This window comes from Fringilla coelebs, assembly GCF_963513975.1.
Source record: "Fringilla coelebs genome assembly, chromosome: 2".
Taxonomy (NCBI): domain Eukaryota; kingdom Metazoa; phylum Chordata; class Aves; order Passeriformes; family Fringillidae; genus Fringilla; species Fringilla coelebs.
The window spans coordinates 101,136,211-101,152,938 of record NC_140029.1 but is presented as its reverse complement, the minus strand read 5'-3'; the positions used below and the strand labels follow the sequence as shown (position 1 = coordinate 101,152,938).

General features: G+C 38.3%; 1 protein-coding gene across 1 annotated transcript in view; it reads right to left on the bottom strand.

Annotated features, from left to right (window-relative positions):
- Nucleotides 1–16,118, bottom strand: part of MAP3K7CL (MAP3K7 C-terminal like) — a gene marked incomplete at its 3' end in the record, with an annotated part of 29,753 nt that extends 13,635 nt beyond the window's left edge. Inside the window, exons 1-4 of the mRNA XM_084200973.1 lie at nt 15,981–16,118; nt 13,755–13,899; nt 13,130–13,238; nt 5,134–5,192 (exon numbers count right to left, since the gene is read on the bottom strand). Coding sequence (XP_084057099.1) covers nt 5,134–5,192; nt 13,130–13,199 — 129 coding nt within the window. The 5' untranslated portion in view covers nt 13,200–13,238; nt 13,755–13,899; nt 15,981–16,118. The remainder of the gene's footprint in view (nt 1–5,133; nt 5,193–13,129; nt 13,239–13,754; nt 13,900–15,980) is intronic.
- Between the last annotated feature and the right edge of the window lie 610 nt (nt 16,119–16,728).

Sequence of the window (16,728 nt, the reverse complement as noted above, 5' to 3'; positions counted from 1 at the left end):
GAAAATTTTTAGGTTTGGGCTTTTTTTTTTGCTTCACTCACATGACAAGTTCTTTTGCCTTGCCATATGAAAATCAGCATTCCATAACCACAAAAGCTGTATAGTTGACAGTGCCACTCAACTGTTCCAAAGCGTTAAAACAGTTGATTTTTTAAGTCACCATCATTGCACTTATGTGTTTAACTGTGAAAAAAAATTAAAACTTTCTCCTGAAAAATTTGAAGTTTCAAGAAAAAATTGTATCAGGCAGTTTTTCCAGCTCATGTGAACTTGTCTAGAAGTCTTCAGCACTGATCTAATTAAAGAGTGGTGCCTTGCTTTTTGTAAATTTGGTAACTTTCAGCTGAACTCTTCTGGAAATGTGGAAAATCCAATGCCGAAATTTTTAACATGGTCTGTGTTCATGACATGGCCTTGTGCACTCTTCTATGATAGAAAAACCCACATTGTGCCAAGTAAAAATAGCAAATTGCAGCCACTTTTTGTTGTGCAACTGGAACTCTTCCACCAGTTTCAGATGCCCATCTTAGGATGCACCTAGTCTAGTCTAGTTTTACTATGAAAGTAAACAGTTCTCTTTCTTCCAAACAATTCAGGTCAACTGGATGAGAGCAATTGTGAGTTTTGCTCTCCTTCCTGGAAAATTTTCCATTCTTTTCTAACCTTAATATGATGCTCTGACTTGGTGAACATGCATACATATACATGCATAAACTGGTCTTACATAATCTAAGACCAAAGTTATCACAGCAGCATTACAGGAGACTTATCAAGTTCATAGGCAATCAGATCTAATTATAGAGCAACACAGTTTTCTAGGAATTCTCATGGAAACCAATACATAGTAAAAAAATTACAGCATCCTCTTTAAAAACACAGTATGCTTTTAAACTTTCTAAAATGAATTTATGTGTCTAACAAAAATCCTGGCATTCAGTAGAAGCAGTTAAAGTTCCAGAGTAAACAAGGTTTCTGCTAAATGCTTATATCACACACAGCACACTGCCCCTTTCATAACATTTGCATTACTTCTTTTATATGAGCATTTTCTACTAAAGTGAGAAAAACTATTCTTTGACTTAAGGTTGGATGTCATAAATGGTTGGAGCTTTTTCTCTATTGCAGCAATTTTACAGTCATCTAATGACACAGATTTGTAACAGGAAATATGACATAAATGTCTCTCAAGCTCACGATTTCATGAGAGAAGATCACAGAAACTTTGAATTGTTTTGTGTTGGAAAGGACTTTAAAGATCACCTCCTTCCAACCCCCTGCAAGGGACACCTTCCACTAGACCAGGTTGCTCAGAGCCCCATCTAACCAGGTTTTCAGAGATAAAGAACTATAGAACACCCTGTGTATCCACATGTGACTTGTGTTCTTCCCTCTTCAGGATCAAGCTCTCAGCTGGAATAAAGATTTTGATGGGGAACTGAGAGATGAACTGAGCAAGTCACAGGAAGTGTTGGAATGGGACAGGGGAGGCACAGGGCATAGCAATGCAGGTATGAACACCAGATACCCTCCTCTCCATTCAGTGACCTGAACAACAAGGCTTGGATGCTGATGTATGTTTCTAAATACAGCAGATAGTAAAGTTTCTGTCAGAGAGGTCACTGTGCAGCTAAATAAAGGAAGTGCCTTCCAAGGATCCATCCAGACAAAGCAAAGGTTAAAGTTTCCCAGTGACAGAGTGCCAGGTGGAACCAGCCCACCCTTGCTGCACTGCTCACCACATGGCACACACAGGAGGGGGGAAAAACACCAGAGCTCAAATAAGCAGGTACTGCTTGTCAGTGGGAGGAGAATAATTTCCAGTACTGCAAACAAAAGGAATTGAAAACAAGAAGTTTATTAATATGAGTTTTGCTTCACAGATAACTTAGCAGGAAGTTATTTTAGTTGTATGTGTGTAGTTTTTTTTAATAACAAAGCTGCAAATATAGCTTAAACTGACCTGTTCTCATATAAAGGGCTTTCATGTCTGGTTGACCACAGACCACATATAAATTTTGATTTAAAGTAGTTGAGTTATTTTTTTATAAATTGCTTCTCGGAATGTGTAGAAAACTGTAACATTCAAAAATTAATTTGAAAATAAAACCTGTCAGTCTGAAGCTAGCTAGTACATCAGAACACACAGACTGATCATTTTTATTCTTTGGAAAGAAGCTGCAGCTAGAACCATCCTTAAGTAAGAGTCCTTACGGAGAATGAGCTTTTTTGCTAAGTCTCCCAGAAAGACCTTCTCTCCAGGCAATTCCACATCCACCTCTGTAGAGCTGGCTGCTTGGACAGCAGGGTTTCTTGCCCTGCCAAGGGGAGGCTGCACTGAACTTTGCCCTGCCATTTGATACTGCCGCCCAGGGAATAGGTATGGAAGAACTGTGGGAGGAAAAGTGGGACCACTAGGTAATTCTGCTCAAATAGCCAAGTTGTCTGCCAAGGCCTAACATAGGAGGCCGAGAGCTTGAAGCCTAAAACAGAGGTGCAAATTGCTTGGTACTCAGGCTGTGGTCTGCTGCCTGCATGCATTGAATTCTAAGGCTCTGATTTTCCAAGTGACTTGCTGAACTTACATAGCTTTCAAGCTGCTTTCAAAATCCAGCTTAAAGATCAGCTAATTTAGGCTTTTTGTTTGTTTTTAAAACAGGTTTCAAAATTTTCCTTTGTATGCTTGAAATCTGTAAAGTTATTACTTTTTTTTTTTAAGGCACCTATTACTGTATAGCTGCATCACCTGCATTTATAGTTTGCTTCTTTAAATAAAATTCAAATGTTTTTGACTGTATTTATGGCACACTGATGAAAATCTTGTGCCTCTCTGATATGATATTTTTATTATGAACACATGTACCAGCATTCTTACAAATTCAAGCATTTCAGGCTGCTATTGCCACAGCTGATTAAAAGGTTCATTTACACGACCCTTCGTGTGTGTGCTCTGTATGAACGCACTTCAGGACAGAAAAAAGCATGGATGGAATGACAAGGGACACCACCATTCACTACTTCTTCAGGTCCTGGTGAAGCCCATTTTACCTGTTTCTGTAATACAGGAGCTACCTGTTTCAAAGCTGGCATGAATTGCAAGCACGTGCCATGGAGTTCTGACAAACCCGCGGCAGTTTGGATTGCAGCGATTGAAAAAACCACAATTAATAAGAAATGTAATAAGGTAAATAATAACTTTGTAACAACTATTGCTTGTTTGAAATTTTAAAGCAGATTAAAAATACTGTAATTACATTTAATAGTTATCACATGAAACTGTGATCCAGATTGACAAAAGCAAGGAAATTCAAGTTTTTATTGCTAAATTTGAATGCAATGGTATCTCTGCATCAGCTCAGAGCCCTGCATTGACTTCACTGCCCTTGGATGAAAATAAAGGCATCGAAATATAAACATGCACATAAGCTTGAAAATGAAAGGATTAAGTGCTTCCACAAATTTTATACTTTTAAGTGGTTGAGTCAGACAGGTAGTTCTCATAAGTTATCCTTTCAGCTACCATGATCTTACCAAGAGAGATTATGAAGGATAATAAAAAGAAAATTACATTTGATTGTTTCTTTGAACTTGTTATCACATTGAGATTATGAGAGTAAAGGAAGGTTTGCTGAAACAAATGTCAAGTACTTAACAGACCAATTGGGTACACTTAGGGGGATTGTGCTAGTGTGCACTTAAAAACTTTTACTGAAGGGCTATTATATATCCAGAACACTTGGATGCTTCCAGAGCAGCATTTTCAGCCTATCATGAAATTCCATATTTAGAGTATATTATAGGTTCCAGAAATGTAGAAGTCATAAAAGTCTTAATAAAAAAACCATCACTTGTCCTGCAAAGTACTTATACGTAATGCTAGTAATATTGTTTTTATCAATAGCAGCAATAATTGTATCAATAGCAGCAATAATAATCATACTTTGCTTTTTAGAGCAATCCTTACCTACTGGTCTTAATGCTCTTTAACAAAAATGGTAAAAATTATTAACTTAATTTCAGAGATGAACAGAGGGATGAAGCAACTCCAGGATTAAGCAAGATGTCACTGAGAGAGTTGGAAACAAAATGCAGGTTCTTTACTTTCAATTCAGTGCTCCAGCCATAAAACATGATTGCTTTTCTCAAATTGAATTCTTCTAAGGAAAAAAAATACCAATCCTGCTCGCTGCACTAGGTTAGTGGAATAAAGAGGTTAGCATTCTACCTGGTTCCTTTTGTCCCAAATCTTAAGCTGTTATTAATTCCTACTTATGCCTAAAGAACCTGCCCATCTCCTCAGGATGAGAGGGACAGAGCAATGAGAGTCTCTGTCATCCTCCATTCCTTTCTCAGTCATCCTTTTGGTGGGAGCAGTGGGACAGAAGCATCACCCTTGAAGCCAGCAGCCATCCCGTGCTGTCTCACAAGTTGATGGGTACAGGAAAGATGACATTATTGCACGAGTGGTCTACTAATGCCCTTCTCAATTTACAGTCAGGAAACAACTGCCTTCAGAGTGAAATATCAGAGGAAGTCTAAATGCTCCTGGGAAAACAGATGATCTGAAGTAGTCTACAAAAGCCAGGAAACACTCCAGAACCGGCACAGAGGAAAGGGAAATAATCCCTGGAGGCAGAACTAGCTTTGTGCTTAGAGAACCATGGAGCTGCCATCAATTGCTCACTGTCCTGTATACTGGGGGCCCATCATTCTATGCTGACAGATCAGACTGGTCACCAAAGGATTCTCTTGGAATGCATCTGAGAAAACTGATGATATCAGTCACAGCACAGCCTGCAGGCATTAGCATGTATAATGTCCCTCTCATTCCTTCTCCCATCAGTTGAGCAAGAACTCTCTTCATTGCAGAGCAGCAGCACTGCAGGAACTGGATGGAAAATCTTAAAAGCAGGCAAGATTGTTAAAATAGCAATTTCCCATGGTTTGACTAAAAATTTTCTGTAGATCTTGAAAAAACAATGTTTTCTTCTATGGATATATATGGTCTTGTTAAATGTTAACAGGCTAGAAAAGCACCACTAAAAACTTCCACTATAGTGTAACAACCAGAGGCTTTTTATAACAACAAATACAGTGAATGTGAAGTAGAACTGTCATAAGAGAAGAAAAGTTTACCTGCAGCTGCTGATCTAGTTCTGGAAATGCCAAAGAGAAGTTTTCAGGGGAAGCATCATCTAAAAGGTAAACACAATGTTAAAAGTTATTGCCTACCAAAGAGGGCATTTCAACTAATCTGTTTAATGAAGTTCTATATTGCATATATGCACAGTAATATTGGGATCCTGAAAACACCTCCACCTCTTTTACATTTGAAATGCCTCAGTAGAATCCTTGAAAGTACTAGTGGAATGGTAATAAGAAAAGTTTACACACTGGAAATACAGAGTCTATTTTGCATTGCAGTGATTAAGAAACAAAGCAGTTGGTCCAGTAGAGCATGTGATCATTTAATAAAACAAATAAATCTAAACTGTTTTCTTCCTGAGCTCTCTCCACTACACTGCTAAGTAAAGGACTGTCTTAAAGGACTTTACCTTTACAATCCTTATGGGCTAGAGTTAGTTCAGTCACGACAACAAACCAACCTGTGTTTTTATTTATTTGTTTGGGATTTTTTTTGGTTTATTTTTAGAACAGGCTTCCAGCAAAGGTGGGACAGATTGCAGCAGTTATGTCGGGGCTGTGATGTGGACACCTGCCCACTAGTAGCTGGACTGAGATCAGAAATACGAATCGCGCTTGGTAGCGCCAGCGCAATATTTCTTTCTCAGTGACTTTCACACTCTCAGTTTTGCATTGGACTGTGATGACTGTTTATTCATCTTACTACAGGTTATGGGAGGTGAGGAGAGTGTTACTATTAGCTTACAGTCAGTTATTTGTAATGTGTCAAAATTAAATAAGGATGGCTCTTCCAGGAGAAAATTGCTAACATGGTTCAGATCCTGCAGCCTGCTGTGCACTTGTAGACTTGAACACAGCAACAAAACCCCAACAAGATCAAGAGGACCTCATATCAAAGAAGGATTTTAAGAATACAGACTAGAATCTAAATTATTTCTCAATTATTTGATATCTCTTTCTCCTGGCCTCTGTGGTTATACAGCAAAGGAGGTTGGGGGGAAAAGTAAAATAAGTCACCTTAGCCTATGAAAAATAAAAATACTGGCTAACACATGGTCAGAGCCTTACTCAATAATATAGCTAGAGCTGGGCAGCCTCTGGGAAGAGATGCCCAGAGAAGAAAAAAGTGTAGTGATACAAAAGCAAAAGCTCTTGAATTTCCTCAGGAAATAAAGTGAAGTTCCTGTATTTTCATGGTGCAGTTGTCTTGCTACATTATCAAAAAGTCATACCCATGTCATGTGAGTGTCCCCCTTCTTTCTTCACACCATATGTCAAGCATGCCCATTCTGGAAAATACTTAAATTGCTTTAATTGTACAGAATTGTATCATGCCAATATGCAAGTGTTTATCTTTAATTTGATATTGCTTTCTTGTACAATATATAAATAGATAAATATTCTAAAAGAAGAAAGATGAATCATATGGCAAGGCTAAAAGGAAGGACAGAATAAGACTCGGTCTGACTGGGGCTACAGCTGCTCTACAGGTATTTGGCTGAATAGCTGTTAAATATTCTGACAGAGATATTGGACCAGAGTCATGGATGGCACTTAAACTGCTATTTGTTTTGGCAATTCCAGCAGTACAATCTTTGGTACAGGAGCTTTATCGAGGGATCTTGAACATCTTTAGAATTCAGAAAAGCAGAGCAAAAGCAACACTCCAAATGATTAAAAAAAATTGAAGAAACATCAAACAGTAATTACATTTTCACAGCATCAGCTATTAATAAGAAAATAAAATTAATGCAGCATCAGAATATTGGAAAATAAATTGGATCATACTCTGAAAGGAACCAGTTAAAAAGTTTGGAAGTACTTTATAAAGGCTGGAATAGAGAGAGAAATTAATGTAGAGGAAATCCTTTCAATAAACAGATGTTCCCTGCTTATTTTTTGAACTCAAGTGACTGAGTCAATGGTACTAAAAATAGAATGCACTGGTATCCTAACCATTATGACATACCATAGTACATTTTATAATGGGCTTGCCCTAGCATCTATTGAACAGCTGCTAGGGTTTTTTTTAGTAATACTAGTTTAAGACTTGTTTAGATCATCATCTGATGTGCAGAACACCATCAAGAAATGCTGCAGACTTCAGTGTTTTGAAATTATCCTGAGTTCTTAATTCTCTTTGGCTATGTTGAGAATTTCAGCAAAGTACTTAGTTTACAAAAATTAACAGAAATCCTCATAGCTAATCACAATCTTGTTTTTCACAAAAAGAACAACAAAAGGCTTTCCCCACAGCTTTCAGTGAAATAAATTATTGCCCCAGATCAGTATTTCGCTGTTGTCAAAGTAACAACCACAACGATAACAATAAAAATCACTTGGTAATAATGAGAACTTAAATTTCACACAAGGGGAAAGCAAATGAAAGCAGTCATTCACCTCCTAAAACTTTTTTTGAGGATGTTTTCAGGATGTCAAGAGGAAAGATAGAAACTCTTGCATTTTTTTTTCTGAAGAGTTGCTATTGTTCTTACCAGCAGAATACCAGTCAAAATCACATTGACTTCTAGTCTTAAAAATCTATTGACTCAGAAAATCAGATACAAAAATGTCTGAAATGCCAATGAAATTATTCTCAAGATCAAAACATTCTCAAAACTATCTCCTGATCTGTGTTTGTTGTTTTCTACTCTACCTCTCCTTAACTAGAAAACAAAACTCTGAAATACCTCTTTTCCCCCTTTTCTCAATGAACTATCAATTTTTTATTATTATCTAGATTTTTATAAGGAATCACTTATATAATCAAAGTCCTCTTTTATAATAGAGTTTGTGGCTTTTCTGTACCACAAATCCCTGAAAATTTCTAGGCTGATTCTTCACCTGTTACAAACAGCATCTTATCCCTATAGTCACTATAAAGAAACACATATGGAAAAATGACTTATAAGTCAAGCTGGATGTTTATTTAATTTAAAATAAAAATATATTTAAAATGCAGAGACAGCAACTCACTGCACCAGAAAATGAGTCAAGATTTTGATCAAAAGGGAATAAGACAGGAGGAAAAATGTATATGTGTGCATATTATGGCCATACCAGCAAAGTAAACAGCACTATCCTGTGATGTGAATGAACAGATCAGGGATTTCATTACAGGCACCTAAGTTAGTGAATCTGTCACATGATTTCTAAATGAGTAGCATTTCCTGATTTCCCATAGATCCCAAATCTAATTTTGAGGTTCTATATTTAAAAATGCCCTAAAGACACGTACCCTGATTAAAACCCATGTGTTTTTAACCAAAGACTCAGTTTGTGTGCATGAAATAGCGTGATTTTCATGTTTGTTTCATCAGGTTCACATGCTCCCTTGGCTTGCTGCTGAAAACTGTAATTTGTAACAAAGAGTATCTGAACTCTCTTAACACTGATTGGCTTTGTACAAAAACCTCACTACTAGCCCTGAGGCAGGTAATATATGCTAAAACTGCACATTTGAGAATGAAGCTTGATTTCTGGAAAGCTTCACTTCTTTAATCATGTTCTGGCCTCCTGGAGATTCCAATATCTCAGACCTCCACCATGTAGTCCAATGAGAGAAATCCTTCACATGTTGCTGTGAAAAGATTTGGGTCTGGCACAAGGAGGTGTAATACCCAAATCTTTTCCTATATGGCTGCTCCATTTAACTGAACTGTGAGCTAAAGGCAGTAAATCCTTTAAGAACAACATCTGATTCACTTCCAGTATAATCTTAAAAATTATTTTCTCTATGATCTTCACTAAGATAGACAGAAATAGAATATAAAAAATTTAAATGTGTTGAAAGCACATTAAGGTTGCTAAATCAAGCACTTGAAACTTAGGAAATGCCAATCACAGTTCTGCTTCCTTGAGTAACTGAGTTATGATCCAGTATTTAATTATACAGTCAGGTCCTATTTTTTTTTCTCCTACATGTGTGGGCCAATGTATTCAGATCTCTTCCTCCTAAATTAAAGAATTAAATTGGTAACATAAGTAGGCTGCTATCCTGTAAGTGGATCAGCCCTTGCACAGGAAAAGTGCTCAGACTGAACTGCAAGCGCCACAACTCGCACCAACACAACAGCGGCAAAGTGCCTGTCAGGGTCCAGCCTTGGCCCTGGGAGGGCTGTGAGATCCAGCAGCTCTGGGCCTGGACACTGACAGACAAGCATAGACTCATCAGATTCATCCTGGAAGGCTGTGTGGCTAAGTGACTGCAACTTGGCACTGCTCTGTGGAGCTCCAGGGCTTCTATTCCCAGCCCTGCCTGACACGACCTTACACAACCTCGCAGTTACCTCACTGGTAAAATAGTGGGGAACGGCCACTGCCCCACCCAGGAATAGGATGTGAAGGCTTGCTCAATAATAAGAGTTGTGGACCTCCCAGAAATAGAAACAGTCCATAACAGAAGAGGTAAGAGCAAAATCCTTCTGCTTCATATACCTTCGCTCAAACCTAAGCATCCTCAGATGAATGTCCCTTTGAGGCTGTCTCACCTGATTCCCCATCTAATTCCCCAAGAACCTGCAGGTGGGGTGGAGATTTAGGAAATTAGCTCTGTAAATTTTAGCCATATATTTCAGCAATCCTCGCTGGAAAACCTCTGGAACCATCACAACCAATATGAGGGTGGGGTAGGAATTTGAAGGTTTTTTTTGAAGAAGCAACCCCTGCAAAACAGTCTAGCATGATAAACTGGAAAAGCAAAAAATTCTTTGTAGTCCCTAGGATAATGAGCATAAAGAAGAGTAAAACAAGTAATTTTGCTATGCTTGCAAAAATATGACACTGTCCCACTGTCTGTCAGGTTCATTAGAAGATCTGTGTTTTGCCTTTGTTGTCAGTGATTTTTTCTGTAAAGCGCTGTCAGAGCTAGACTAATTTCAAATTAAAGAACTCGCTAACAATTTCAGACCCAGTCATTTATCACCACATGCCATGAGCAGAACTTTTCAGCTAGATTCAAGCTTTTATTTGAGGAGGCAAGGTGAAGACAGATGAACCTATAAATCTTCCCTTTGAACTATTACACAAAACAAATCCAGCTGTCTATATCCCATGAAGTTCATGTATTTGTAAGATTGATAGAAATTAGGACATGTTGAATTTCATAGGTAACATTGAATTGATGCTGACAAACCACAATGAATTTTCAACTTTGGAACGCTTATTTGAATCTTGGAACATCACATTCAGTTCAAGCTGTATTAGTTTCCAACTGAAATAAGGTGGGTTGAAATAGTATGTTTCAAATTCCCTACTTTAAAATGGTACTTTAAATCAAACTGCTGTGACACAGGGCACAGACACACCCTGGGAAATGTGTTAGTGAACTTGAGTGAAAGGGCCAAACATAGACATTTATATACACAGAAATAAGAGATACACAATAAAACTGTCTGCTTATATAGCACCCTCTGATGGGCTGCTCCTGAGACTTTTAAGGAACTGATTACTCTACTATCACATTAAAAATACCTCACAAAGCTGGCCAGAATTTCAGTCATCGGGTGCTGACTGACAAATAATGTAAGACACATAATTTCTTATACACTCAGGATGGGCCAGCTCTGATTTTGTAGGTCAGTTAACACAAAGTAATTTCTTCTCATAAGCTGAGAGTAGTTTTTCCTTTCAGTGCTCCTCACACCCACTGCTTGGTTACAATCCTAGCCAGTGAGATAATCACCACCCAGAAGAAACATTCCATTTCCTCTTTTTATATCCAGTTATGCTGTCAGTTCCTCCTAGTATGCAGTTGCACAGCCCCCGGAAGGAGAATGCAGCCTTTCTTGGCAAAATGTGTCACTGTGCCTTTCAAGTGAGATGGAATTTAAGGAAAAGCTTAAGTCAGAGAGATTTCCTCACCACTTGGCCCTTGCCAAGAACTTATTGTATCCTAGCAGGGCATGAGCCTCAGCTGATGCTTTACTATCACACATCAGGTAACTCCTGTTTGAACTGAAAACAAATATCCTCATCGAGGAGAAAAAAAAAAAAAAAGTGAAAAAATATAAAGGAGTAAGGGAAAAAAAGCACCTACTACAGAATACCTAAAGGTCTATGTTTTGAATGTTTTTGTAGCTCATCTTACAAAAACCATGCTAAATACTTGTTTGTACTCTCTTGATTCAATTAGGGTTTGCTGGAAATTTTCACACCTATTAAAAGCCTATTTCCCTTGCCTTCTTGAAATTTACCTAACATAAAAGCACTGGGAATTCTTATGGTGTGGTAAAACAATAATGTTGGTTTAGACCTCCTGGTAGCCCCCAAAAGGATGTGTGTGATGCAGAGGGGAACATGGCACTCACTCTACTGGTTGCTGGATTTTTTCATCAGTACTCATGAAGATTCTAGATAGCATACTGTAGGAACATTTGGATATATGCAATGAAAGATTCAACATTTTAACAATTTTAACATTTGCAACAATATAACAGTATGTAGAAGAAAAAGATTACCTTTCTCTAATTGAGTTTATTTTGGTAAACGTTAAGAAAGAGGCTGGAATTATTTGCAGGATAAAAAGGTAGAAAATAAAATATGATGCAATGTTAAGGAAGTTGGGCTTCCTGCCTTTCATGTCCCCTTCTTGCAAGCTATTCACAACCTTGTCATTTCCTACTGCCGTCTCTTGTCACAAACCACTCTGCTCTCTTTGATTTTCCCATGGTCTCAGCTTTCCCTGACTTGTTTTCAGTGTCTCACATCAGCATTCTTTTTTCATAATTTGTAAGAGCACTCCCCTTTCTTTTACATCTCTCTTCAAGACCTATCTATGCCATAATTTCTGCAAGAAATTTACCATGTGACTGTATCTTGAGAGATGTGAATGATTCCTTACTGCTCTCTGCAATAAAAATGCAATTACCAGGTTATTTTAATTTATGAAAAAGGGCACAAAGATTATCACATGTTTCTTTATATTCCTTGTCCCAGTCTTTCTTTGTCACTGATCTTTATGAATTGAAAGTTAGTTCAATAAGATATGAAGATGTTTGGTTTTTAATTCCCTTTCTTAAGGAATGAGATTGTATTTCAGTATTGTAGCTGAAAATCAGTAGTACACAACAATGAGCTAGGAAAGATAACGCATATTCTAAAATATTTTTAAAATAGAAAATTGCATTCAAGCTGAGATTCTGTTCACACAAACCTCAGGTACCAACCATCACATTATCCTACAATGCAAAGAGTCCCATAAAGCTCTCAACAGCATAGGTTTCAGTTGTCCTTATACCCCATGCCATAAACACATCTCAGCCCTGACTCCAGGCACTCACCTTTAGCAAAAGCAACAGCCAACTTTTTTGGATGCTTTTAAGCTTCCCCTTTGATTTATTTAATTTTGACCTTCACTGTTTGGCAACAGCTCTCTGGTCCTTAATAATATTGAGGGTGCAAACCAATAATATTTATCTACTCCAAAGGGTCCATGTGTGTACAGGATATGTTTGGGGAAATTAATACTCCCTCAGCATGAGCGGATAGGATAAACATCAATGAAATTTCTGCTGCTGTCTGAGAGAACGTGCCATGTGGGGCACCTGTTTCCTGAAACCTTTCACCAAGATGAGCATGTGTGGCACTTTCCAACCTTCCCCCTAGAAAAAGTCTCTTCCTCCTCTAGGCTCATGCAAATTTGTCCTTTTACTTTTCCTGTTTTGCAATTCCACAAAATCAGATGTACTGCACATGCAGGTAAATTTGATAGTTAATTACAGTCCTAATTGCATTCCACAAACCACTGGAAGAGAGTAAAGATCAAAACTGGCAATCTAGTGGATTTAGTCTAATGAAATTGTTAATGGAAACATTAAAAGTTATCAGACAGGAAAACTTACCAAAGCTACCACTCATGAAAAAAAATCCATCCATTACACTGGACTGCATTTGATATTGTAAACACTGGTAAGTTAAAGTAAAATATAGAAGCAGATGTGGTTTAAACTTAAAAGCATTGTGTTTTACTCCATAAATTAAACTGTACCTGGGGAATCGTTAAGGCTGAAGGCAATTCGTACCGGCTTATCAGCAGGTACCCTGGCGGTGGTGATCATGTGGGCACTTGAGTCAATGCTTTTACTTGTTTGCTCCAGCTGCAATAATACAAAAAATATATTTATTACAGAGCACGTGACATCATTCAACAAATGAGTTTTAATGCTTTTCATGCACTCACAGCTGCCTTTCCCAGCCTAGCTAGATGTTTAGAATCAAAGTCAAGGGAGCGCCATTTCACTTTTCCATTTAAAAAGAATTTAAGTGAAATTCAGTGCAGAGACTGCTTTTATTTTTGCTATTTATAGATTAGAAAGAACGATGGCAAAGGAAGCTGCCTCTCTTCTCACCTGCTTGCTCCCCGCCATTGCCCCTTCAGCAAGCCTTGACTCGTGGCAATACTGCCTGGTTCTGAAGGTGAAGAAGGAAGAAGGGGTGGGGAGTTGAGAGTAACATGACCCCAAGCCTGCCCTGTGATTGGAACCAGTGCACACCACTCCACATGGTGTCAATGAGGAGGCACTCATCCTCCTACCTTCCACCCATACTCCCCCAGCCCAAGCGTGCCTGCAAGGCACACACTTCATGGCCAAAAATTCATGGGGTCTCCAAACCTTGGTGGTGATTCTTCAGTGGAAGCCTGGGCAGGTGTAGGGCTCTGTCTGCATGGATTTGCCTCCTGGGTTGGGACCTTACTCAGTCCTCTGTCTTTCTTCTGAGACCATCGATTCCAAAAAGTGATTTTACTGTGATGAAACCCTGTCCATTAAGAAAACTGCTAGTTCATTTCAAATATGGCACTAAAGAGCTGTTGAGCGATAAAAGAATTAGCTACTTTTGATCTCTAACAGTGTAATTAACACATCTCTGTGCCCTTAGAAGTTGTACTCTGAGCTCTACTATGTATATTTAACCTTTTGAATAAGCAGTTTTGGTTAAACTCTATGGAATAGCTGAATGCAAACAATCCCCTTGACTATCTACCACAAAGCTGCTAAAATTCAAAGATATTAATCTTCTGATTAGCACCATGTGTGGAGAATGTGAAGTTAGTGGGACTTTGTGCATGCAAAAGATCTGCCCATAAAGGAATTATTTTAGGACTCTGGACTGCTATCCAGCACGCATGGTATTCATACCAAATATGTGGACAATTATGCTTTCAAATTACCATAAGAACTTCTTAGGGAATTAGAAACCAAATTCATCAGGAAAATACAATGAATTTACTACCTCATTGTCAGCAGACAACAGAGCATTAAGCTGGTGAAAACAAGAGCCAGTTTCCTAAGCCAACAGTCTTGCAGTTTTACATTAAGTAGCTATTGTACTGCATGAAAATTCTACTAGTCATTCTAATTCATACTGAATTATTTGGCAGTCTCAAAAAGTCAATAGAACTGAACACTATTTCAGGAGCATAATCTTCCTTGGTGGTGTACAAGTGAATCAAAGACTTCTCTGGCATCAATGCCATGCAATCAGTGGAAGAGGATCAAATTTGCATTGGGTCCATTAATTTCAGCATTTCTTGTTTATTTGCTTTGTCTCTCTTTATATTTAGCTAGCAGAGTGATATGGTTACTTGTTATTTGAAGTGCATAATCTTTTCTTACAAGAACAACAAATAACCTAAAACCCTTACTTTGAATAAATTTTATTTGAAGCTGAAAGTGTCTCTTTCTGCTAGTATATGAAGGATATCAGTGATTGCTCTTAATTTCCCATTACTGGTATTCAAGACCCACAAAAAAGGAACTGTTATCTGTGGAGCAGAGGCAAAGCAAAGCCAAGAAAATTGCAACCATGTATGTTTTAGATTCAGGAAAAGACCCTTGGAGTCAACTGAAATATTTTATATTGAAATGCATTGCATCAGAGTAAATAATTTTTACTTTCTGAGCATTCTTGATCTCTTCCCCACCCTCACTTCATAAGAAACATCTGAGACATCTCATTGTTTTTAAAATACAACAGAGTTACCAACGCAAAATTCTTAAATATATTTCTCTTCCTTACTTTCCAATACAAGGTAAAGAAAAAATCCTCTCCAAATGAAGAGATTTTAAGTGATAAGCAAATCCTTACAACAAGGCTTTTCATTGTTCTCTGCTGTTTGTATACTTTCTCTGACACTGACTATCTCAAGTGGTCTTCCACATAAGAATATTCTTCACATTTTCACATCATAGCCTAAGAAATTAAAAGGATGCCTTCTGCTAGAGTTTTTAAAGTTGCCATAACAATATTGCTACAAGACTATTTTTTATCCCAGTCACATACTCTGTGGTGTGCAATGTTTTTAAATTAACCCTTTTAATCATCTACTCTGTGAGGGAAAAAATCAATACCCTTTCAGTAAGAAATGATGAATTCTATTGAAACACAAAAGAAAATTTTCATTTTATTCTAATTCAGAAAAAGAAGAAATCTCATCCTTATACACAGCATTTACCCTGTTATCATTTTTTATATCGCATTTATCCCTTCTCTCCTTTTTTTGCAAAATCCTCAAGCCCTGCATCACAAAAAGCAATCACAGAGAACAGAGAGGGATGGAAAAAGCCTGTGTGCAAACAAGGTGATATTATGAAACATGCAGACCAACTGCCCCTAATTCCCCACACGCTTCCTCCATGAATGAAGAACAGCGTCTCTGTAGACAGAGATGAGAGTGAGTGGGCAACCTGGAACTTAATCAGATTTAATGAGCAGCCCTCATCTTCCCAACCATTGCCTACAGAGCTGGCTGGCTGCTGTTCCTCTGTAAAAAATCTGCAGCAGAACTCAGATTAAATGCTGTTCCAGCTCTATGGATTTTTTCACACCTGTTGCCTTACCTCACTTAGCGGAGTGTCTGCACTTGTGTAATCCAGGGCCAGCCACTGCCTTGGCTTCTCGTTGCCTTTATGGAGTAAAGCTTCAATAAAAGAAAAGGCTGCACCTGCTGCATAGCAACAAACTGACAAGGTCTGAGAAGCTGAGACAGCTGTCAGGGCAACATGCTGCTACCTGCACTTCCCATAGGCTTTGCTGTCCCAAAAGATAACCCTTTTCCACAATTCTGATTTTCTTTCCTCTCCTTGCCAGGGATGAGGGGTTATGATGCTGTCACACTTCAGGGAGGAAAAAATCCTTCTGTTACAGGCATTATTAAACAGCAAACTGTGGTGAGCCCAAGATTTTTAATTCATTAGTCCTGGCAAACCTGAAATACAAACAGACTTGCTTCATAGGACAGGAATGTTTTCAGCATGACCCAATCAGTGTCTGTGTCTATTCCAGCAAACTGGCAAAGATAGCATGACTCCAGTCAGCAAAAATGTCTGCAGCTCCAATCAGCTTGGGCTGACACTGCCAACTTGGACTGGCTACAAGCACACTCTCAAATGATAGCAGTGACTATCAAAGCTAACAACAACTGATGCACTCGGTCTCTTAGGCTTACATTTGTGTTGGCTTTGACTAAGCCAGGCTTGTTTAAGAGAAGCCACTAGCCCTTCTCTTCTGAGGAGATAACAGGCAAATCTCAGAATGCATAGGCTATAAAAGCAGAGGTATTTATAGAGCAGCCAGTGATGGCTGTGA